The sequence below is a fragment of the Amyelois transitella genome, chromosome 18, assembly GCF_032362555.1.
Source record: "Amyelois transitella isolate CPQ chromosome 18, ilAmyTran1.1, whole genome shotgun sequence".
NCBI classification, from domain to species: domain Eukaryota; kingdom Metazoa; phylum Arthropoda; class Insecta; order Lepidoptera; family Pyralidae; genus Amyelois; species Amyelois transitella.
This window is the reverse complement of record NC_083521.1, coordinates 507,905-532,975: the sequence shown is the minus strand read 5'-3', so window position 1 is coordinate 532,975 and position 25,071 is coordinate 507,905. Positions and strand designations below refer to the sequence as shown.

Here is a 25,071-nt window from a genome sequence, read left to right as displayed (position 1 = left end):
GTCACTATCTTGTCTTTGACAATGACATCAGCCGAGCCCTCTATTAATAACTAGGTACTTAGTGATGCTATTTTGGTTTCGGTTGGTGAACAACTAAGCTCATGTAAAACTACAATTGTTTATTGACGTGAAATTTAATGTCAACGTCACTACGTGAAAATAAATTATAAAAACATTTCTCATCATTTGACGGGAATGAAATTGTTTTTTTTCCTGGATTTCTTTAAAAACGCAGTTCTCTCTTATAGTGTTTGTGCTTGCTCCTTGTCCAAAATATGGCTCTAACAAATGTGTTGTTATTGAGCCAAATAGCAGGCTATATTATAAGTTTGATCCTTTCGCTGTGTATAACAGTCCCTATGAGTATGCACCAAGATGAGTTCAGGTACCCACCTTTTCACCAGTTCTGTTGGTAATGAGGTGTAGTATTACCGTGAAACTGCAACTGTAAATAAATATTGTTTTTCCAGTGGTCACTGTCTACTATTCTCTGGAGGGACATGGGGGCCCGATGACGGCCAGTTGCAGGTGTCCTGGGCTTCGAAGGCTTATTGCAATTACGTCATCGTGGTTGGAGTGCTCATGTTCATCGTCAGTTGTGTACAGATCTACAGGTGACTATTTATCGGAATTATATGAGGAGAAATCTATAGTCTATACACAACAAGTCACAAAAATAAAAAAAAGAATGACGCGACGCTACAGTCATTAACAGCGAAAAACCTAAAATCGCGCAAAGATTTCACGGATTGGAGCTATATATACAACCTCCGACACAACATCGTCGGAGCCGCGGTTCCCCAGGCATAACACCTAGCCTGGCGGAAGATCTTCCCTTTGGTGGCGGTTGAGCCGAATCATCGCTCCTGCTACAATATGCACAGAATGAAATACAAAGTTCTTGGTATAACAGCTGGAAATACGACAGGATTAAAATTCTATTAAAGATTTGCAGTCCAGATGTTTTTGCATGGCTGTTAATTTAAATATATATGTGGTTTCCAGCACCAATAGAAAAAAGAATAATACCACTCTTATCTCTTTCTCATGTATGTCGTAAAAGGCGACAAAGGAAAAGGCTTATAATCTTCGGACCCTTTTTTTAAGCAATGGCCTGGCAACCTGTCGCTATTTGAATCTTAATTCCATATTAAAGTCATACAGCTGAATGTTTCATATTATATATATCATATTATGAAGGCTTTTTGGCACTGTCTACCCTGTAACGGATAAACATGATTAAATATATATGCCAAGGTCTTTCTATACTTGACAAAGACATAGAACCTATATTTATTTTAGCTTTATTCCACTCTACAGGTTATCACTGTTTATGTACAAAGGCATTGACAGTTCGTTCCTCTCGGCATTCCTGGAAGCCGTGGGCTGCATGCTGATCTGTGGGTTTGCCGTCTCCGCCGCTGTGATAGTCACACTCGGCTTCATGACGTGGTGCAACACTATTGTGCAAAGGTTTCCCAGGTAAATTAGTTGAAAAAATCATACATATATATAACTAGCATTGCCTGCGATTTGTCGTTACTTTGGGCATCATTGAAGCCCTCAAGGATGAATTTTCCCGTTTTTTTTACATATTCCAATATTTCTTTGCTCCTTATAGTTGCAGCGTGATGTAATATAGCCTAAAGCCTTCCTCGATAAATGGTCTATTCAACGCAAAAAGAATTTTTCAATTTGAACCAGTAGTTCCTGAGATTAGCACGTTCAAACAAACAAACAAACTTTACAGCTTTATAATATTAGTATAGATTTAAATTGTTGATATTATGTGATACTCGTATTTTAATTTCTTTTTATATGTATAACTTAACATATCTTATACATATTCTGTATAAGAAAAACAGAAGCCAAAGTTTTTGATTTTTGAAAATTGATTTTTAGCATTTGTCTGTCTGCATGTTTGTACTCGCATCACAGGAAAACTATTGATCCGATTAGAATTTGGTTTTCTCGAATGTATAATGGTTGGTCCAACTTAAAAACTGGTATACAAGAATTTGTCCCCACCCCTTTGTAAGGGGGCAAAAAAATGGGCAGAATTTATGTATTGAGATTGTCGACGAACGAATTCGCCGGCAACAGCTAGTAAATACTATGTAAGAGCTAATAACCATGCTATATAATATTGTTTTTTGTTATACAGTTGTGAAGATGCCGCTGGGCAAGACATTGACAAAAAGGACAACATAGCAACAAAAGGATTCTATGTTCAAATCGGCTCAACTCAGGTATGTTCATATAATCAAACTCAATACTAAAAAAGAAAAAAAACTTACTTTATTCTTATTTTTACCGTTCTATCTAGCTGTAGCTATTATCCCTTACTAGATATGACCCTTTCAGGTACCTAGTTGACTGCATGGAATCCCTCATGTCATAGGGATAAGTCGCCGTTGTGCATTATTTTTTGTTATGTCTTCCTATGTACTTCTAAAATGTTTTTAAATAAATAAAACACAAGAAGAGTTAGCCTCGAAGTAAGTTCGAGTCTTGTGTTACGGGAAGCTAACTCAATTATACTATATTTTATGATAAATACTTATATAGATATAGTCATATCATGATGCGGGGTCAGGTTTTTCATGCATAGTTGCGGAGGTCAGACGGCCTTCCAAGACCCATGCCATTCAGAAAAAGTTCGTTTCTCATCATGCCCTGGCCGGGATTCGAACCCGGGACCTCCGGTGTCACAGACAAGCGTACTACCGCTGCGCCACAGAGGCCGATGTTATGTACCTACATTAAAGTATTATTTACAAACAAACAAAAATATTTAAAAATTCTTAATTGACTGTTTTCCTCACGATAATTTCTCACGGCGTAAGACCATCGATTAGTGTTCAAACTAATGTAGGTACATAACTTTCAAAAAATAGTCATTGGTAAGTACATGGCGGTGGTGGAAATTTAATCTTATTAATCTAGAAACAAGTTTTAGAATGAAAATAAAATATCGATGATTTGGCATCATCAGTTTGGCGCGTGGGGAGCGTTCGCCACATGGGTGGGGCTGGCCGTGTTCTCGCTCCTGAAGGTGTGCCGCTACCACCAGCTGCAGAACATCCAGGTGTCCATGTACAGGGAGCGGCAGAGGCTCGTCAACGAGAACGAGTCTCCGCCGGTCGCCCGCAGCTCCCCTCCCGTGCCCGTCGAGTAGACGGTCAGTTGTATAACTTCACCTTTATTTATTACATACATACATAAAATCACGCCTCTTTCCCGGAGGGGTAGGCAGAGACTACCTCTTTCCACTTGCCACGATCTCTGCATATTTCCTTTGCTTCATCCACATTCATAACTCTCTTCATGCAATATTTACATTTATTACATACATTCATATAATCACGTCTTTATCCCTTGCGGGGTAGACAGAGCCAACAGTCTTGAAAGGCTGATAGGCCACGTTCAGCTGTTTGGATTAATGATAGAATTGAGATTGAAATAGTGACAGGCCGCTAGCCCATCGCCTAAAAGAAGAATCCCAAGTTTTATAAACTTGGGATTCTTCTTTTAGGCGATATAGGCTTATTTCTTAGTCGCCTTTTACGACATCAGTGGGAACGAGATGAATTGGTCCTTTTTTTTTATTGGTGCCGGGAACCACACGGCACGGTAATTTATTTATTTATGTATTTATTTATCACACCAAACAGATTATAAACAATAAAAATAAAAAATGTGTACACAAAAAAATTACTATCTCATTTATAAAGTTACTTCGGATTCTGATGGATTAGAATGCAATGCAAAAAAATGCAATTCAAAGATGCCCAAAATAACTAATCCACGGGGACGAAGCCGCCGGCACAGCTAGTAGTAATATATAGTAATAATGCCCTCTTTTGTTTACAGTTGCAGATTAACGTGATGCCTCAAGTCAGTGATCTGTTCATCCGAGCGTCGATTCGAAAGTGATATTGTTAATTCTTGTACAAAGTATAAGTCAGTGTAGTGTCGCACTACACTGACTTAATTTATATGTATTGTTAAATGATCTCTGCCAAATTATATAAAATTGTTTTAATTTAATAGTTAAGTTTATTGAGATTTCCTTTTTTTTTTAATATTGGAATCAAATGCCTTATTTGAATAAAAATTTATAATTTATCAATCTTAAACGGTTATAGAAAACCAGTGTCGCGGCCTTTGCACATGCTGAGCGAGGACCATTTTGGTGTATATTTTATGGTCGTTTTAATTAGTTTAAAATGTTTGTAAAAATATAAATAATTTTTCGTTCTTTCTTTCATTATCAAAAGGAAGAAAAATTGCAATATTGACCAATCGAAAGTTAAAATATAATTCAGTTGTAAGTGAAATATAATTCAGTGGTAAATTCATTGTATTTTAATAAGTTGGAAGACCTTATCTCTTTTTTTCTTTAAACGGACCTTTTATTTTTCTTAAAATAGACATTATCCATTATGAATAGTTATAGATTTTTATACTCGCGCATTTAACACTTAGAAGTTGTAAATAATGTTTTAAGAGCTGTTATCAGCGTCTGTATATTGAATGATATGTTTATGTTATAATAATATAATCGCTTACCAGGGAATAACTCTGTATTTTTAATAAAAAAATGTTACTATAATGAATATTAGGTTAATTACATAAAGTTTATTAACTCATGTGTTTGTTTCATTTTGATTAACACACCAGCCGGTAGCAGGCACGCGCGACGCCGTTTGTATCGCGCGTGAAACTATGGCTATCCCGTTACTCGTGTTTATTATTTTCTTAAAAAACGATTATAGCGATAAGATCTTGGGAGGTACTAACCTGGTACTAAGTGTCCGTGTGGTCATCTCGACGGTATACATTATATTTTTATAAGAAACGAAGGTGGTTCCTCCATTTTGACGTCAAGATGGAGGAACCACATATCACAATCGATATTTTTTAATTCTTTGAGGTACAAAATTTTTTGATATAGGTACCAACAGGTACAAACCAGGTACTAATGGCTGGTTCGACAATATTTGTGTTTTGCGAGGTGGCTCCGTCATCTTGACGTTCATGGTTTTTCAATCGGTTACCTTACAGGGTAGACGAGAGCCAACATTTTCGCAAAGACCGAAGGACCAAAATCAAGAGTCATAGTAATCAGTTGCTTGGCTTGGCCATCACCCCAAAAGAAGAAACCCAAGTTAATTATCTTTTCCCGTCATGAACTTTTACAATCTGCACGAGTTTAGAAGAACACGTTTGCACACACTGCATATACATATGGTCACGACTTTATCCATTGCGGGGTAGACAGAGCCAACAGTGTTGAAGACTGAATGGCCACGTTCAGCTATTTGGCTTAATGATAGAATTGAGATTCAAATAGTGACAGGTTGCTAGCCCATCGCCTAGAAAAGAATCCCAAGTTTGTAAGCCTATCATGATGGGTTTCAATGATGCCCAAAATAACTTCCACGCGGACGATGTCGCGGGCACTGCTAATCAATTATATTTTTGATGGTAAGGTAACAGAAACTATTTATCTTTTATAAATTATTTTTTTATTGATTTCGACACACAGACATGAACGATTGTAAGAATGGTCCAAATCATGTTTTCGTTTGTTAAAAAAAGTGAGACAAACAGTTTGATGAATATAAAAACAAAGTCAATGGTAAGCCATTACAATTTGTATATAAATAGCGTAACTAAATGACAAGTTATAGTTCACAATAATTGTGTATCTTGATTTCTTTGAAAGCAGGATGCAACAATATCTGTCGTAGGTACCAAAACAACAGACCATTAAATGTATGTATTTCACATCTGTCACAGAGATCAACTTAATAAATAAATATATAAATATAAAATAAAGGTACCTACGGGATAAATTACACAGATGTTCGAAGTAAGTTCTAGACTTGTACTACAAGGTACTAAATCAATCATAGTGTGTAAGTATATTTTTTAATAAATACTTACATATATAAATATCAAGGCCAATTAGAACAAAATATTTTACCATGAAAAAGTGTTTTTTTGGTTCAGAGGCCGTCAAATTCTCATTTCAGTTTCTTGGCTAAACCAAAAAAAAAAAAAGGATGCGCCGTGACCATCAGCATTCACTCGGTTTTCTTCTGCGAGGTTCGATCTTCCGACTCACTTTTCTTACTATGTACGCCGTGTTTCTTGTTCAAGTGTACGCGGAGGTACCTCGGCTGCGCGAAGGTGGCGGCGCAGAGCGGGCAGGCGTGGCGGCCGCGCTGGTGCGTGCGCGCGTGCCGCAGCAGGTCGGCGCGCACGCTGAACGCGCGCGGGCACGCGCCGCACGCGTGCGCGCGCGCGCCGCCGTGCCGCGCCGCGTGCCGCCGCAGCGCCGCGCGCCACCTGAACTCCGCCCCGCAAATACCGCACTTCGACCCGACGTTCGACGTATGAATTTGCGAATGGATGTACAGACTAGCTTTACTCTTAAACTGTTTTCCACATCGCGTACATTCGTATTGGCACTCGCCGGTGTGGAGCGGCGCGTGTTGCGCGAGACTGGCGCGGGTCCCGAATTTCCGACCGCAAACTTCGCACTCGTGCTCTTTGCTTTGGCGGTGGAAGTACTTCAAGTGATAGAAGTAGCTAGAAGAAGCGGTGTACGTTTTCGAGCAAATTGGACAATTTCTGACTTTTTTGGGATTCGCGACCTTGCCGTTTTTTTTGTCCTCATTCTGATGCTCTGAAGTGGTTGGATGACCCTCCCTCTGATTTTCTGGAGGAATAGGTTGACATTCCATCTGATTTTCTGGACTAACTGAATGACACTCCCTCTGATTCTCCGGAGTGACAGGTTGTAACTCTGTAACTGGTAAATCTGTAACTGGGTGGTACTCTGGAGTGACTGACGGACTCTCATTCTGATACTCTGGAGTAACAGGTTGACTATCACTAAATAGTTGCGTGTCATGAACTGGTTGAGTCTCACCATTCTCAGAGCGTTGGCTGCTATTGCGAGAATTATCGTCCTGAGAATCTTCTATAGCATTGAATACGGACTCCGGCAGCGGACCGAAGCCATATTCCGCGTCGCTGTGATCAGAAAAGTCATTTTCCGCTCTGCCATTTACTGTCTTATCGATTTCTGTATTTGTTATACTGTTATCTAATCGATCTATCGAATGCATAACGCTTTCGACTGCAGTTTCTTCCGCTTCAGCATCTTTGTTAACCGCAATATTTTTCTCAACTTTAGTGTTTTGATTTTCGTCTTTCGCAATTTTTTTTCTAGTCTTCCTCATTCTTTTACTATTATTTTTCTGGATTTTCTTCGATTCCGCCTTGTAGGCCTTGTTGGCCTCGGTATATTGGACGCAATGCAGCGACATGTGTATAATGAACTCCTTCCTGTCTACATAGGTGTCGCATTCTTGGCAGTGGAACAATAGTTCTGAATGTGCGTCTATCAGGTGGTCTTTATAGGTAGAGTCTGGGTGGCGAGTGTCGCAGTAGGGGCAGAGTTTGAGGGGCTCCGGGCTGGCGCCGGCGCACGTGTCTTCGTAGCGCGGCGGAGATCTGCAACAAAGCAGTCGAATCAGCGCTCTGAGTACTATTTAGACGTAACGCTCTCAGAATCATCTCTAAATCTGTAGGATATCTCTCATCTGACATGGCTGTTGGAGTTTATTTTTTTATTTGCAGTAAATGAATCATGAACCCAAGATGATATTAAAACGCCGTATCGCAAACTGGATATAGAAATATTTGAACGTAACACGTCACGTTATTTAGTCGAGAAATGTTTTACACCAGACAGTAGTAATTGGTATAAATCTCACTCTAATACGGTCACATCGCGACCTTTTTATGCGTGCGCGCATGCAACGTCAGCTGCCCCCGCAACCGGAACGCCTTCCCGCACGCGCAGACGTGCGCCCTCTCGCCCGTGTGCACACTCACATGCGCGCGCAGCTCGCCCCGCCTCTTGAACTGCGCGCCACATTCCATACATTTAAACTTGAACACTTGATCGTGTGTCTTTTTGTGCATACGCAACGTCGCCTTCGATTTCGACGCCTTCCCGCACACTTCGCACACGAATTCTCGAACGTTCGAGTGTTGCGAGTTCACGTGATCCTGCAAGTGAGAACTTCTCGAGTACGCCTTGTGGCAGATCTCACAGATGTGCCCTCGGAGGTTCTCGTGTGTATGTTTGTGCCTCGCCAGGTTCCCGCTGTCTGTGAACCCCATGCCGCAGACGTCGCAGTATTTCCTCTCGTTGTTATGGATTTTCTGGTGCCGCCGCCATGATTCCTTCCGTAGTTTCTTTTGGCATGTCCCACAAGTCACGTGGTGTTTCTCTCTATGTGCCGCTTCTGCTTCGGGAATGAACGGAGTGTCTTCGCGTTTTATTGTTATCTCTATCGCCAGTTCTATTTTGGATTTATCTTCTCTGTAAAAGAAGACAGGAGGAAAAATTTTTATAGTTTATTTTTATTTATTTTATACATTTGGATGTCCAACAGCAAATGTTACAATCATTTAGCTTATTATATTAACATTTTAGAGTCAATTACAGGAATTAATTAATGAAGAAATCGTTTATCATGGCCAAATGAAGACATTGGAGTTTTTTTTATAAAGTACTCATATTCTTTTTTATATTTTAAATAATTTATTAGGCATGTGTCTTCCATCAACTGATGGTAAGTGACGGTGACGACGTCGACGACACGTTACAATTACAAGCCTATCCAAGAGATACCCACATCTACTTTAGAATGTTCGCGGACAGCACCTGTCGTGGAATATTGAAGTAGGCAGGCTGTTTTTCCTCATGGTTTATTCCTGTTCCTATTCCCAAAATTACTTCTAAATTATCACGCTTATCAGGTTCAATAATTAATTTAATAGGAATATTAAAGTCAAACAAAACATCAATTAATAAATATAATTTATTGATTTAATATATTCATAAAAATTGTCTCGCAAATATTTGGGTCAAGTTAACATCGATTCCAAAAACGCACTTAAATCAATAGTGTAGCGCCTGTGGGTCTTGATTATAGACGAGGGTATGCGTTATATCTCCGGTAGCTTCAGCTTCATGCATTCTTTTGGTGTGGTGTCTGAGAGCGCGGCGTTGTCTGAAGGCGGCGCCACACGAGCCGCAGGCGTGGGGCTTCGCGTCCGAGTGCGAGGCGCGGTGGGCCGTCAGCTCGTGCTTGTGGCGGAACGCCGCCTGGCAGGCTCCGCACGCGTGGGGCCGCTCCCCGCTGTGCTTCAGGCGGTGCCGCGCCAGCCCCGCCCGCAAACGGAACTTCGCCCCGCACTCCGCGCAATCGAACGGGAAGTGGTCCGTGTGAGTTCGCACGTGAACGTGCAGGGAGCCGCTCTGCGTGAATCGCTTCCCGCACTGCGGACACACGTACGGTCTCTCGCCGGTGTGGATGCGCATGTGCTGCTTCAAATTCTGCACGTTGGCGAAGTTCTTCGGGCAGTATTGGCACGAGTGCCGGCGTAAACGCTCGTGCGTCTCCGTCAGATGGCGCTGGAGACCGTTCGGCGCCCGAAACTGCTTTCCGCAAACATGGCACACGCAAGGACGCTCGCCCGTGTGAATCCGCTTGTGATAGACATAAGTGTGTGACGAGCTTAAATTCTTTCCGCACAATTTGCATGTATAGTACACTTTCCCGTTTATTTTCACTTGAGCTTGACTCAGTTCTAGTCTAGTGTCTTCATCCATTTTGTCTTTGCGCATGTTACTTTGTGTCAGATCGTCGAAACTGTCCAAATTTATTTCATTGCTATCAACATCTGTAGCCACTTCCGAGTCGCTGGAGTCTGTGAAATCTGGATACTTGCACTTATCGTGATCGTTGAAGAAATGGTTTCTAAAGTTAACTAAGGCACTGTAAAACTTATTGTAAGCGTCATTAGACTTCCTCGAGGCCACGTTGGACAGTGGTTCATCATCATCCTCTTTGGTTTTCAGATCATCTTCCTCGCGATATTTTTCTTTGCATATAGTTTCCTCATCACTCTGGCCCGTGTCCGGCTCGTCAGCGGGGCTGCCGGGGCCGGCGAGCCATCTGGAACAAACATCCATCATTACTTCACTTCTTTCGGTGCGTGCTTAGGTGATAGTTCAGATGCGTCAGTTTCCTGAACCTCTTCGGACAAACGTGGCACGCGTATTTCCTTATATCTAAATGCATGTCCGTGTGTCTGTCCAGCGTGTTCTTCGCTCTGAACGCCTTCCCGCACTCGGAGCACCTGAAGGGCTTGTATCCCGTGTGTATACGAATGTGCACGTCCCGAGATCTCCGCGTCGGGAATTTTTCTCCGCAGCACGGACAGACGTGGTGCATTACGCCGATGTGCGAGTGTTTCAGATGATACATCAGATTCCCTCGGTTGCTGTAAGTCTTGCCACATTGATCGCAACGGACCGAATCCTTGAGTGCACTGTGGCTTTTCATGTGTGTGAACATGTTGTATTTATTGGAAAATGTTTTATTGCATTCAGGACAGACGGCCGGAATATATTTCTGGTTCTTAGCACTCGCTTCTTTCTTATCGTTCGTGTCTTCCTCCGTGTAATGTTGATCGTTGACATGTGACCGTAGATCGCCCGCGTCCGAAGCTTGGTAACCGCAACTCCTGCACAAATCGCTAACGTCTCCAGATTTTTTGACGTGATCTTCTTGCAAGTGAACGACGAAAGCCTTCTTATTATTATAAACTGTATCACAACAGGTCACTCCTTTATCTATGCAGACTTCGATGTGCGTGTTTAGATGGCAGATGAGACGCGTGGTCGAAGAGAATATGTTATTGCAAAACGGACAAAAGAAATTTGGCAAATTTTCTTCAACATTATCAACTTCTACTTCGGAATCGGCATCTTTATCGGTATTATCTGAATTCAGAGTCTCTTCAAACGCAATATTATCTTGTATAAATTCTTTGATAGACCTTTTGTCTATTAACGAATGTTTTTTGCGCATGTGTTCAGCTAAGCTCATGAGGTCAGACAACGGTTCATGGCGCACGCATTTGTGACAGATGTAGTTTGAGATCTCTCCGTCCATATCTATCGATTTCAGATACTCAGCGAGAACATTGTTAACTATTTCGTAATACGGTGAGTCCGATCTGAAATACATTTTTGGTAAAGTTGCATGCAATCGTCATGGAAATAAAACTATTAGAAGGCTATTCACATGCCTGTGCCGGTTTGTAAGTATTCATATTAAGATTAATATATACATATATAGAATTTGTTTTCTTATTTCTTTTTGTAAAGATGATTTCTGACATCTTTGAAGAAAATTTGCTAAGTGATGTGATCACAATTAAAAGTAAAAAACTATTGTAAGAAGGTAGTAAAATAATGAATAATACTTACTTATTTTGTTCACCTTTTGATGAGCCCCATTCTGATTCCTGCAAAGGAAAAAGTAAACATTTTATACCTAATGTTTGAGTAAATTAAAACACTTTGTTATTGGCAAAAAAACCTAAATTATATCATCAATAAGTCATGCAGCTGAACATGGCCTTACAGACTTATTTGAGACTATTGGCTCTGACTGCCCTGTTAAGGATAAAGCTGTGTGATTATATTGCTATATAGTACAGAGTAAAGTCATTTACCATGTCTGTCCATATGTCTGTATGTGTGCTTAGATCCTAAAAACTACACAACACACTATTTTGATGCAGCGTCCCTTAATAAATATAGTGATTCAAGAGGAAGGTTTACATGTATGAACGCTACCCGTGCGAACCCAGGCACATTACTAGTGTAGGTATAATTACCAAAAGTGTCGCAGCCGTTGCTTGCTGCATCTGAGCCAGTCTCGCTCTCAGTGCCTCATCGGCCTGTACGCAGCACTTGACCAGCTCGTGCCACGCCAGGAGCGTACTGGCACACTGGTAGCAGACCACGCGGGGCAGCGCGTCGTCCTCTAGCACCTGACAGAACACAAATGATCTTTATTTAAATACACATCTATACTAATATTATAAAGCTGAAGAGTTTGTTTGTTTGTTTGTTTGAACATGCTAATCTCAGAAACTACTGTAAAAAATTCATTTTGTGTTGAATAGACCATTTATCTAGGTAGGCTTTAGGCTATATAACATCATGCTGCAACTATTAGGAGCGAAAAAATAATGGAATGTGTAAAAAAAACAGGGTAAATTATTTATCCTTGAGGTCTTCAATGATGTTCAAAATAACTATTCCATGAGGAGGAAGTGGCGGGCACAGCTAGTTCATCATATAAACTATTTTTATCGTCCTGAGTAAGGGAAGGAGACTACATGCTTACCTCTCTGGAAAGCCCAGAGTACTCATTTTGGCCATGATATCGGTTAAAGTAAGTCAGGTTTATAGCAACTCCTGTCTGACCTTGGCAATATTTGCAGAGAAATATGGAAAAAGCTAAATGAGTTTGCCTGTTCCCTTTGTCCCTTTCAAAATACCAATGAGAAAGAGATGGAGCGGTTTTATTCCAGCACTAGGAACCACACAAAAATAATTTATTAAAAACATTGGTATAATAACAAGCCTATATATCTAATTTAACTTTGGTAAGTAATCATTTATCTGGTAAATCATTGTCATTACTTGTATGGGAAGATGCTTGTGTATCTTGTCAGCCAGGTTGTTCTGGAGACCCTCTCCCTCGAAGATGGGGATCACAAACTCCGTGATAGTGGCACACGTCCGGCATACTGTTGAGAAGTCTTGCACACCTGAAATTACACAGTTAATGTTATGTCTTCAAATCTATTAAAATCTTGACTATGATTTTGAACAAAAAAAGAACTATTTTAGAATGTGTTTTTCTCAGTAAATACTTTGGTAATCAAATGTTACAGGACAGGGATCAATATTATTTTATGATGATATATTTTTCCCAGCATTTAGCTTACAATAATTTATGACATAATGTCATAAATTATTGCAAGGTTTGGGCTTCAAAATAGTGAAAAAAGACAGGTATTGGATACAATACCTAAGACCTATGGTGCGAACTTGTTATACAGAAAAACCAATTGGAAAATACAAAGGACTTACTCTCGAGGTTGACTAGCGTCGCGCCGGGAATGGCGTCTTTGTGTATGGTAGCGGGATTAGACGCAGCATTCACCAGAAATATTTGTTCCGTCTCGTTGTTCATTATTTCAATTTAATACAAATTATCATTCTTCGTTAAAGTAATATCTTATATCCGCAGATAGTGGTTCATACACAACCAAACAAAACAAATAGCACAAATAGGACCACAGCTTTTTCTTGAGCTTTATAGCTTTTTTTTTGACATCTATCAATGTGAACTCAATTGACAGTGAAGTCAATCGTCAATTTTTTTAGCTTATCCCATACAGCCGGTCTGTTTATCGAAACACAGAATTTCGACGAATTCCTCCACCCCGCACAAATATACAATATAAAAAGACTTTTAAATTTGTTCAGTACTATTTAGGAAGTAGTAATTTTTTGTAGGAAGAGAATTCCTGAATCTACTCGAAGGGCGCTCAATAGATTTGTATTCAGGGAGCAAGTCCATAAATCTGCGTTTTGAACAGTAGATTCTTTTAAACCCTACAAAATCATCCAACTTATTTAGTATATGTGTGTTTATTTTATTTGGAGTAGCTATATGTATATCTATAGTCATACTTATGTATGAAACTATTTTATGTAGGTAAGTGTATTAATTACTATTTTTTATAATATTATTTCTTTTACAGTTATCGCACCACTTAAATAAATAAATTTTAAACAGAAATTAAAATAATTATATTGTGTTGTTATTTTGATGATAAGATGCTAGGTTTTGTCAGCTCGCCGATACACGGTCCTGCCGACCGCGGTCACCACCGCCGGAGTCATCATCATTGCCTTGTTCTTGTATGTGTGGATCACTTGCTGTAACAATTCACTAGTATGAAAAATTTATTCCTTAAAATATTATCAACCAAACTCCAGTGATTTTCGCGCCAAGCCAAGCAAGGAATTGTCCGTGACTGTAACACCCAAAATAGACAAACATATAACTCGTACCGGTTGCAGGCTAGAAATAGCAGGTATTTTCTTAAAATAATCTTTTTAAGATTCATTTAAATTGAGTAAGCTACACCTATTTTAATTTCTACTCACAGTCGATGGGAGGGGTCGGATTACTGGGTGGTCTAGCGGGGCTTTTACCCATATAAGTGAATAGACATTACTTGAATTTGCGTGTACCACCTTGGGCCTTGCTTACCACCAGGCAGATTGAGGTCAAACGCACTCTAATTATTATAAAAAAAGTATACCGTAAGAGAATAAGTAGGTACTTTTACCTGGTGCGACGACCACGCTCCAATTTGGATTTAGTCCCCCTGTTAGGTTCTCAGAAATGGCAATTGACAGAAGTAATTGAAAAAAATGTGGAAAAAGATAACAAAAAAGAAGAAGTTAGGGTCACAGAGCTCAGACAAGTTGCTTCGTGTAATTACCTAATTTGCTCAGTGCTGGATCGTGGTCTTCGGCGTACTCCGGACTTGTTCTTCAAGATGGAGTTACTTAGAGTTAACGTGAGGATGATCAATGATATAGGCAAGGACTACCTTACTGGACTGGAATTTAATATTCATAAGAATAAATACCATACCAACACAAGTTTGATGAGGTAGACCGCGAAAGTGAGGAACGAGATTGTCATCAGAGCGCTCTCGGAAGACGGGAACTCCACGTGGCCTCCCCCTCGTGCTGTGTCGGCAGACCTTTTATTCATAGTCCTGGGCACTTCTGGAGTCTTGGCCGAGTCGTCCGGCCATAGGGTATCGATGCGGTGCTCTGGACAAAAGTATCGTTTTAATTGTGAAAGATTGACAGAGAATCTCAGAAGAAGAAAGACATACTCCCCTTAGACTTGCTATGACTTGATTGCGTCGTTCTTGAACCCGGGCTAACCTTGCACCGCTATCCGAAAATTAAAGGTATTTTCTAAAGACGAGGATGAGATGGAGTGATTCTATTCTAAGTACTAACAGAACATGGTCCGCTACAAAAATAATTTAGATAAGTACTTACTTATGTTCGCCATAATAGTGTCCTCTAAGTTTTCCAAATATTTCACTTTGCTGCCGACACTCCTGCGCGTGTTCCTTGAAATAGTATCAGTAACAATTCTCATGAATTTCAGTACATTTTCCATAGTATTCACTTTTCCTGATGCTGCTTCGGTGCCTTTTTCAGCTTTGGGCTTAGGAGCAACTGTATTAGATTTTTGATTCGATTCTGTTGTTTCTTCATTGAAACCAGCAGAGTTTTCATTAGAAACAGTGACCATTCCTTCGTCATCAAAATCCTCTTTTGTGACAAAAACTGGTTTCTCAAAATTTATATCTGGCATTTTGCTCAACTTTACTGTTTGCCCATTTGTAACTTCACTACTATGAGCTAAATTTGTTATGAACATATCTTTATTTTTTGAATGACCTATATCCAATGTAGTTTCATGATATTTTGAGTTATTTCCAAGTAGACCTCGATTTAAATGTTCTTTAGGTACTTTCTGAATTATACCTGGTACTACTTTTTTAGTTTGGTCATCGCTTTTCCATATTATAACAGGTCTCCTGGTAAACTGTTCTTTATCACTATCAGCATGAACAGGTGTGATAATATTGTGCGAAGAACTTGTGCCAAATTGCTTTTTTGACATTTCTTTCAGAATAGGCGTTCTAACGGTTCTAGTGTCCAGATGTACTTTTTTGATACTGCCCACATTAGGAATGGTATCATAGGATTCTTCAAATACATCTACCTGTGACCCAGTTACATGTCCATACCTTTTTACATTATTTTGAATTTTTGGTATAACATCTTCATGGTGTTTCATCGTTGAAACTGTTGTTTCTTCATCTCTTATACGATTTTGGTCACGCCCTAATTGATCAGGACCATTAAATTTAAATACGTAAGCATCAGAAATATCTTCATCATCATCTTTATGATACTCAACATTTGGATTTCTGATTGCATTATTTGTATGTACTATATGCGAATTAGGTTTGTTATCACCACGGATAATATCATCGGCTTCTACTTTAGTTACAAAGCCTTTATTATGCATCAAATCAGTTTCCTTCCATTTGTGTTCGTTCAAAGATTGGTTCAAATATATCGTGTTGGATTTCGGCGTTGTATATTGTTCTTGATCCAAATTAGTGTCTCTTGTTAAGCCTTGGTGTTTATGAGAGGGTCGGAATGGCTTCACGAAGTGTTGCTGGGAGATCTGTACCCACTCACAACCGACTTGCGCGATGAGGAGTAATGTTATCAACATGATGACTGAGATGTGGTATAGTAAGCATGTTTGCTTGAAATGTGAACTGTCGTGTAACGATTTGAAGCTGTTGCATGTGATACTTGTTCCGTCAGGTGTTCTCAACTGTTGTAGACTTTTCGATAAGACAAGGAAGTGTGGTTTGTTCTGTAGCTTCTTCTACACATGCGCTTTGGAAGCGGTAGTAGTTATAATTAGATTTAAGTGATGTGACGTCAATAAGTGATACCTTGTATCCAATTTTGAAAATAAATCTATTCTAGAAGGTCTGGGTACTTTATTTAAATGTTAAATATTAGCAATTCTACAGCGATAATATCTATCATTTGCCTTGATACTTATCACGGACACTGAACGAAATTTGAGTAGATTTATTTATGTGCGTGTTCTGAGGTCTTCATAAAGACCTGATGAAATTGGGACCAACAAAGAGTTTATACACAAAAATATGATATAAAATTGGCCCATACGTCTTCTTCAACAGTTATAACATAGATACACACAAACAAAAAAACCAATGCGCTCGCGAGAAATTTAGAACCACCTATTTGTTCGAAGTTGGTTGAAAAGGTTCACATCTACTGCAGTTCGGTCTATTATCCGCTCCATGCGCACGAGTTCGTACGTGTGTAGGTACGTGGCGCGTGACGTAGCGTTATCATCTCGGTAACTGTACCTGCGATTATCACACATCGTTTCCAGAAATAGACATTATTAATTATTATGTTGAGAATGACGTTTGTGAAGCTGCAATAATTACTTTAACAGGTTAAAACAAAACTTAAATTTGAATTATCATTTCGCATAAGGTAATTCGTGAAAATTTATGCGAAACACGATGCCTGTGCGTTAAATATGTAACGTAAATTTGAATTCTGATACAAAAATTTATTTTGGTAAAACTTATGTTTGAATTAATTTTGAATGAACCCTTTTTTTCACCAGCATTTTGGAACACTTTCTCGGAAAAGATTTGAAAAGTAAAAAACAACCTAGTTATCGCATTTTTAAAACTAAACTTAACCGATTGTTTCTGTTAAACTGAATATGAAGCGATTCATATTCCGTTTTACAGCTATTTAAATAATTAAGGATTTAATGAGAAAAAAAGAAGTCTTTTATATTCAAAACGGCATTTATTACATATAAATAATAATTAATAGTAACATAATTGTAAATTGATCTCTTTACAAATATAACTGCTTAACCTATAACATCAAAATGGGGTCGTGAGTTATAATTCGCTATTCGCATATTTAGGCGTCAATATTTTAATTAAAACATGAATGATACAAAAGTTTGTTTCTGAACCTTTCCATTTAAACCCATCCAGTTAATACCACCATATATTTTAAGTACACTTCTCCGGTCATTAATAGTGGACTTAATGCAGTCGAACTAAGGTGAACTTCACTTTAATTCACTTGAGGTGGACTTAATGCACGCGAGCTTTACGCAAATGTAATGTTTAAAAAAACGTTAGATCGTTATTTCATTTTTTTTTTCTTTTGATACTATTTACCAAAACCAATTTAATAATATGAGTAGGGTGCACTATCTTTATTTTTGATCGCCCCAAAAATTTACGGAATATAAAATAAATACAAACATGCCTTTAAGTTTCATGTAAGTTTCTCTCATAAAATTGTAAACTTATAACATGTTAATATTAATGTCTAGGTTCACATATTCGGTTTGGTCCAAATATTATGCACTAGAGTTTAGGCAACATTACTGCACGATTTAATCTCACTTTTTATTGTGCAGTGGCATTAATTCTACAATCTAGACTAGTCAGCCATAAGAACATAGAAAAGTGGTAATTTACTTTGAGCGCAACTTGAAAGTCCTATCTAAAATGATTTGTTTACAATTATATTTCTTTTTTTGTCTGATACATAAAAGTCTAGACTATTTGTAATACGACTAACTAGTATAGAATGCCTTCAAAATCACAAACATTGTATTATGCTTAGTATAAAATCACTAAAATTAAAAACATACATCAGTATAACGACAAGATTTTCAAGAACAGCAAGTTTATTTAGACACGAAGAGTATAGGCATTCATTCAAATGTGAAATGAGACGAAATGATATACAATAATAATACTATAAAAAGCAAATTAAAGCTAGAGAGACCTACCACATTAAAAACTAGGCTATTTGTATAATTAAAATCGAAAATAATAAAGGTCCAAACGCATTGTGCGACATCACTCGACGCGATGTCCAATATCAACTAGATTTGGCTCCGTACATAATTTGTACGTATGGAAACAAGATTTAATAAGGTTTTATGCGAAGTGTAAAGTAATAAAAACTAATTTTTAGTTACACCGCCAATTAAACGAATTATATCAAATTTAATTCGGTAATAGATACTTCTGGCGTTCCGCCATCTTATTTAGTAATTGTAACTATGTAAAGTAAACAAATCAAGTTAGTTAACTTATTTATTATTACTAAATATACTTAAATTTTTTTTTTAAATTTTAATCACTTTTTTTGATAAATTAATAGGCCTAGGTATATAGAATTTGGCAATCTATGTCGCTTCTTGTCGGGTCAATGTGTTCGCACCTTTACTATATTACGAAAAAGATTTATATAAGTTTATTTGTGATGTTTAAACTTCCTGTTCTAAGTCTCTTAGGTACAACCGGAATTGACATACAACATTACACATTATTTGTATATTAGTATAGTTTAAAACAATTAAAATTGTAAATTCGCGGTATTGGTATTCATTTTATCAAACAACACTTCATTACTTCAAACAATCAAACGATGTATCTTATTTAGTTTACATGTTAATTGTACAGTGGTCTACAGAAAAAAGTATACCTTCGTATTGTAGCCACATTACCTTATTCTTAATAGGCTACTGTTCATAAACATGTGTGACACAATATGTATAAGATTAATAAAATGAATACCATTACTCTACGTAGAGTACATTAAAAAGTACATAAACATCTAAATATACTTAATACTATATTCTAATTGTCAGATAAAATGCTTACACATAAATACAATCGAAATATTGTGAATAAGTTTATAGATCACAGAGAAAGGAAGGTTGCATTGTAAACGATAAAAAAATATAATACAAAATCACAGTTAACCAAGTTTCAACTCATTACTGGAATGAAAATGAAATTAATAAAATGATGACTAATAATTATTATGTTCAAAGAGCGCCCTTAATACTCGGCTTATGTGATTTGTCTAAGAAAATATTCTTCTGCGCCCGATTCTCATTGTGTGTGCGCCTGTTACATACATGCAGACGAAATTTGGAGAAAATCAGTTAGGTTATATGTAAAGAGGTTTGTAATACAAACATTCTTATTCATAATATTAATTGGTATTATCAATATTAATTACCTTAGCAGAACACGACCGAGTGTTGAAGGGCTGCAATTTATAAAATGCTATTTACTTTATTGTAAAGACAAAGTAACTCATGGAAGTAACAAGGCGAAGTCAAGACAGCTTTTTAATTTATTATTTTAACCTCGTTAAACCATTAAGAAAAGCTGCCAGTGTCCTGGGCACATTGCCTCCACAAGGTGTGATGGAAGATTTATTACGATTTTCCTCAGAAGATTTAGAGAAAATAAGCACACATGAAGAAACTGTATTGAAATTTAGACCGTATACATTTATAAATTAGGTCCCATTGCATATACCTTTAAAACCAGTAACAAATATACTTAGCATTAATTATATCTATCATAAAATTTTTAAAGGTATTAGACCTACATATTAAATGGTTATTTTACCTCCCATTACTGTCTACAAATTTATAAGGGTTTCTTCCAATTTTGCACTTTTTAAATACCAGAATGATCCGTATTTTTACCCGACTGCGCGACGCGAAGGATGTGTTATGTGTTTACCCATATATAAGCTAAACTTGCAGGTCCGTCCAACACGTATGGTGACTTGGCAACACTATTGTGGGACAGTATAAGATAAAAATTACGTCTCAATAAATAAAATTTCTACATTTAATGGTAGTAGGATCTACCTCTTTAAAACAATCTTATATGTATGTCAAAGTGTAAATAATGTATATATTTGTGACACTGTACATTGGCACCGTTTGAAATACATTGGCAGACTGCGGACATGCTATATTCTAACTTTCCGGACTAAATATAGCGATTTACATGCGTGAGAAGTCAAAATTGTGGAGTGATATCATTGGGAGACCTTTAAAGTCTTTAACGACTAAATTAGGCGCAGAAAGAAATCAAGTTCAGTAGTGTATTTAAAAAAAATTACATACATACATATGGTCACGTCTATATCCCTTGCGGGGTAGACAGAGCCAACAGTCTGGAAAAGACTGAATGGCCACGTTCAGCTATGGGGCTTAATGATAGAATTGAGATTCGAATAGTGACAGGTTGCTAGCCTATCGCCTTAAAAAGAATCCCAAGTTTGAGTCCCCTATCCTTGAATCCGTGAATCCCTTAGTCGCCTTTTACGACATCCATGGGAAAGAAATGGGAAAGATATAAAAAATGTTAGCTCCAGATATCGCTGGTAGCGCTGTTTCGCTTTTTATTATGACGTGAATCGGGAGAGCGCGATAATATCGGCGTCGCGCGTGCCACGCTGCGGGGGCTGTTGTATTTAGCGATGGAAATTAACTGATATTGATGATAAAATGACAGAAATGAGTGAAAGAACAGTTTGTTGCTTCAAGTATTTTATCTGCGTGTGGATCATATAGCTTTTTCAGTCACGGTGTGAGATTATCTTGGATGTGAAAATTTTAATAAATATAATATATATACCTATGCGGGACAGATTACACAGATTAAGTTAGCCTCGAAGTGAGTTCGAGACTTGTGTTACGAGATACTAACTCAACGATAAGTACTATATTTTATAATAAATTCATCCATCACCCAGTACAATCAGAGAAAGTTTGTTTCTCATCATGCCCTGGTTGGGATTCGAACCTCACAACAAGCTCACTACCGCTGCGCCACAGGGAAATAAGGGATGAAATGATATCACTAACACAATTCCTTTGAATGATTGAACCTCCCAATCACATCACTACCAAATTGTATCAACATTGATATATTAAAATATCATATAACTTGGAACAGCGTTTAGGCGTAAGGAGATTTAACTGTTTTTTTATTTATTATTACAATTAACATGGTAACAAACCCGCAAACATTGGAAGCACTTAAAATAATTGGTGTTTCATAATGTGGACTGTATTTTCATTTAATTTATTGGGTTTTGGAAGATTTGTAAACTCATTTAGTCCTATATGACCTGCTATAACATTCCTGCCCGAGGGGATAGGCAGTAAATATCTCTGTATGTATGTACAGACGATTCTTCGATTTCATTGTCACAATTTCCCGGACGCCCGCTGTGATTTACATACATTGACTAATATTATATAATAACTTACAAGTTACTTTATAAGTCTATTTAGGCCGTAAATAGCAAGTCTCGGTTCACACCGAGGTACAATGGACTGCACAGACAAGTATACAACCTTAACATATTAGCAAAAACTGATAGTTTACTTTTCTATGTAACCCACTGTACATTTTGTTCTTGAATAGTTCAAATTCTTAATTTTTCAATCCTTACCTAGGTTTAAAACGATATTTTTAACAAAAAAGTGTAAAGAAATGCTAATAATCTAAGTAATATTCATGAAAAATAATAAAAAATATTTAATTTTACTGTGTAAATATATTAAACAAATATCATGTTTATAAAAAAATGTGACGAATAAACATTTATTATTTATAACCAACGTCGTGTAAAATTAAAGTACATTAGTAACAGTTAAATCGAAAATACATAAACTGCATTTCTCATAATATCTCATGGGGTCTGCCTGTGACCACGATCAAGGAGTAGGTCAGGTTATTTCTTGAAGTGACTCTCGTCTGACCTCCGCGACTTTACTAACAGGAGAAAGCCTAGAAATATTTACTTTAATACTGTATATTGACCTATTAACACATAAAAATGTCTGTTAATAGGTCAATATACAGTTATAAAAGACTAGAAGACTAAAAAATAAAAGTATAAACAAATATTGTTGATATCACACATACCATACAACACGGCGTTAATTACGTACAAACTTAACATAATGCCAGGTTTAAATGAGGTTAGCACTAAGCGCTTAGTGTTACATAGCAATAGCAGTTTATACTTGTGCGTTCGTATCAATATAAATATTATTTATACTGAAATCTAAAAATGTACATGTTGGCCTAATATAACTTTCTTTTACATAACATTAAGTTATGTGTTCTTCATAAAATCCATAGCTCAACCAAATAAGTCTTCACTTATTTAGTCTATTGACTGTCAACTTTGAAAATTATGGCACTAAGCACATAGTGCTAATCTCCTGTCAACTGGACATAAAATAAATTCCGTTCTTGTTTAAATAAATTAAAATCTTACAACAAAATAGAAAATAATCTAAAATAGAAACATCCGCTAAGCTAGGAATGTTATTATAGCTACCATTTTACACAGCCGCTTCGAATGCGCGGGAATATTATAAAACAAAATGGCGATGTATAAATGCATTGACTTAAATGCTTGAAAAATAAGGCCGAGTAGTGGCAAAATTATTTAAATAAAAAAAAAAAAATAGTAGATAAAATTGTTTAAAAAAAACTGCGGTAAAATGGCCTATGCCATATTTTTCGCCGAATTATCGTAAAACGGTAAGGATGGGCATGTCATTATTAAAATCTAGAAATTATTAATATTGTTCATAGATCAAAATATTCTCATTACTAGAAGTAACATTTTAAAGAAAACATGAGATGACACAAACTTAAGAAATTTCTTCTCAAATGGGAGAAGAAAAATAAATAAATAGGCGCTTGCGCATAATACGACATAAGAAATATACAAATGCAGCAAGAAGTAATAAAAAAAATTACTGATACTCGTACAAGTCTGTTGTTACTGAAAAAAATTATCAATGTGTGATGTTTGTGTGTGTGTCTGTTTAGCGCACCATAACTAGTAGCTTCTTCCAGCGCAGCGAGTAGCGCGGCGCCGCCTTTGACCTGCGGGCAATAGACAATGGAACATTATCTATTACTTACTTCACGCGCATAAGTTGAAGAAGAATGTTTAATGTTTCTCATATGAGACGAGAAACATTTCTCATTAATATTGAGAAATAGAAGAAATCACACTTCTTTTTAAATATAAATAATATTACGTTTTTAATTATTGCATTTGTTTGTAATATGAGAAAGAACAGCAACAACAATGTATCCATATTAATATTAAAAAAGAGAAAATTTTTGTGTTTTTGTTCATAACGAAGACAGTCAAAAACTGTTTTTGACGAAATTCGACACAGAGATAGACCACTGGAGCGAAGTATTTCATTGATTTGATTGATGATGAGCCAGTATTTAATGTTAACATTTAGTCAGCGAGCAGTATTAACTATGGATGGAAGCTCTCCAACACGCAGAAGATCATGTTATATTATGTAACTTAGATGTTTTTGTCAGAGTTATGATTCTCACTGGCAAGGAAATGACTTGAAAAGATATATAGATATATACACGTACAGTCAGCGAGCGCCGCCCGCGTGCCCGTTGCGGCCCCAGCGCGCGTCGTCGCTGGCGTGCGTGAGGTAGCGGCGCTATATATATATATATATATATATATATATATATATATATATATATATACATACGTACAGTCAGCGAGCGCCGCCCGCGTGCCCGTTGCGGCCCCAGCGCGCGTCGTCGCTGGCGTGCGTGAGGTAGCGGCGCTATATATATATATATATATATATATATATATATATATACATACGTACAGTCAGCGAGCGCCGCCCGCGTGCCCGTTGCGGCCCCAGCGCGCGTCGTCGCTGGCGTGCGTGAGGTAGCGGCGCTATATATATATATATATATATATATATATACATACGTACAGTCAGCGAGCGCCGCCCGCGTGCCCGTTGCGGCCCCAGCGCGCGTCGTCGCTGGCGTGCGTGAGGTAGCGGCGCTATATATATATATATATATATATATATATACATACGTACAGTCAGCGAGCGCCGCCCGCGTGCCCGTTGCGGCCCCAGCGCGCGTCGTCGCTGGCGTGCGTGAGGTAGCGGCGCCCCACGCGGTGCTCCAGCGCCCGCAGGTCCTCCCACGCCTCGCGCGTCTGCAGCCACGCGTGCGCCACCGACTTGTCCACGGACAGCCGCTTGCGCTGCTTCACTTGGAGCAGGTTGTTGATTAGGTCGATCGCTGGAGTCAAACAATTTATGATTTAATTTTATCTTCATTTGTGACGTTGTAGCGGCAGACGGACACTTTATCTTGACTTTTAGATGAACGAAACTGACTGACAAATTTAATAAAACCATGGGCCCGTTCAGACGTGACGTGTGGCAGTGGTCCCACGTTGGGCGCCACTGTGACCTTCAGGTTAAACTTCGCAGGTAAGAGTGATGAGAGATAATTTGAAAATCCATAAAATTACTAACTACATCCCATATTAGGACTAGTATTACAATTATTAAGAGAGCGTGGGTTAAGCTATAGACACGAGATCCAGCAAGTTGCCAGAGAATAGCGAGCTACTAAACTTTGGGAGCGCTGAAGTAGTCCAAATGCCAGGATCCAGGCTCCGGAGGGAGGAAGAGGGGAGTTGGGGAGACCACGGCGGCACGACGTCACATTTAGCGTGCGAAGGAATCCGGGGATCAATTT

General features: G+C 38.0%; 5 protein-coding genes across 7 annotated transcripts in view; 1 reads left to right on the top strand and 4 right to left on the bottom strand.

Annotated features, from left to right (window-relative positions):
- The first annotated feature begins 167 nt into the window (after positions 1-167).
- LOC106135251 (transmembrane protein 179) lies at positions 168-4,652 on the top strand. The gene is made up of 6 exons (XM_013335494.2): positions 168-385; positions 471-614; positions 1,321-1,482; positions 2,165-2,249; positions 2,996-3,181; positions 3,874-4,652. Exons 1-5 carry the CDS (start codon positions 276-278, stop codon positions 3,176-3,178), a joined length of 684 nt encoding a protein of 227 aa, XP_013190948.1. The 5' UTR covers positions 168-275; the 3' UTR covers positions 3,179-3,181; positions 3,874-4,652.
- Positions 4,653-5,552: 900 nt separating this feature from the next.
- On the bottom strand, positions 5,553-13,285 carry LOC106135252 (zinc finger protein 235). The gene is made up of 6 exons (XM_060949222.1): positions 13,049-13,285; positions 12,596-12,723; positions 11,782-11,937; positions 11,369-11,406; positions 7,808-8,407; positions 5,553-7,530 (listed from the first exon to the last, which is right to left on the bottom strand). Exons 1-6 carry the CDS (start codon positions 13,149-13,151, stop codon positions 6,093-6,095), a joined length of 2,463 nt encoding a protein of 820 aa, XP_060805205.1. The 5' UTR covers positions 13,152-13,285; the 3' UTR covers positions 5,553-6,092.
- On the bottom strand, positions 8,703-10,210 carry LOC132902784 (zinc finger protein 846-like). Its single transcript, XM_060949097.1, has one exon. It carries the CDS (start codon positions 10,067-10,069, stop codon positions 8,990-8,992), a length of 1,080 nt encoding a protein of 359 aa, XP_060805080.1. The 5' UTR covers positions 10,070-10,210; the 3' UTR covers positions 8,703-8,989.
- Positions 13,286-13,804: 519 nt separating the features above from the next.
- LOC106135245 (uncharacterized) lies at positions 13,805-16,345 on the bottom strand. Its single transcript, XM_013335487.2, has 3 exons — positions 15,053-16,345; positions 14,631-14,815; positions 13,805-13,903 (listed from the first exon to the last, which is right to left on the bottom strand). Exons 1-3 carry the CDS (start codon positions 16,308-16,310, stop codon positions 13,805-13,807), a joined length of 1,542 nt encoding a protein of 513 aa, XP_013190941.1. The 5' UTR covers positions 16,311-16,345.
- A 1,096-nt stretch (positions 16,346-17,441) lies between these two features.
- Positions 17,442-25,071, bottom strand: part of LOC106135254 (serine/threonine-protein kinase D1) — a 73,277-nt gene continuing 65,647 nt past the window's right edge. Inside the window, exons 16-18 of one of the 3 annotated variants that reach the window (XR_009657238.1) lie at positions 24,399-24,606; positions 22,368-23,397; positions 17,442-22,314 (exon numbers count right to left, since the gene is read on the bottom strand). Coding sequence is in view for 2 of the 3 variants with exons in the window: in XM_060949091.1 (XP_060805074.1) it covers positions 24,401-24,606 (206 nt within the window). In the remaining variant the exon portion in view is untranslated. Of the gene's footprint in view, positions 23,398-24,394; positions 24,607-25,071 lie in introns of all 3 variants that reach the window. The other 2 variants (XM_060949091.1, XM_060949090.1) reach the window with 2 other exon arrangements.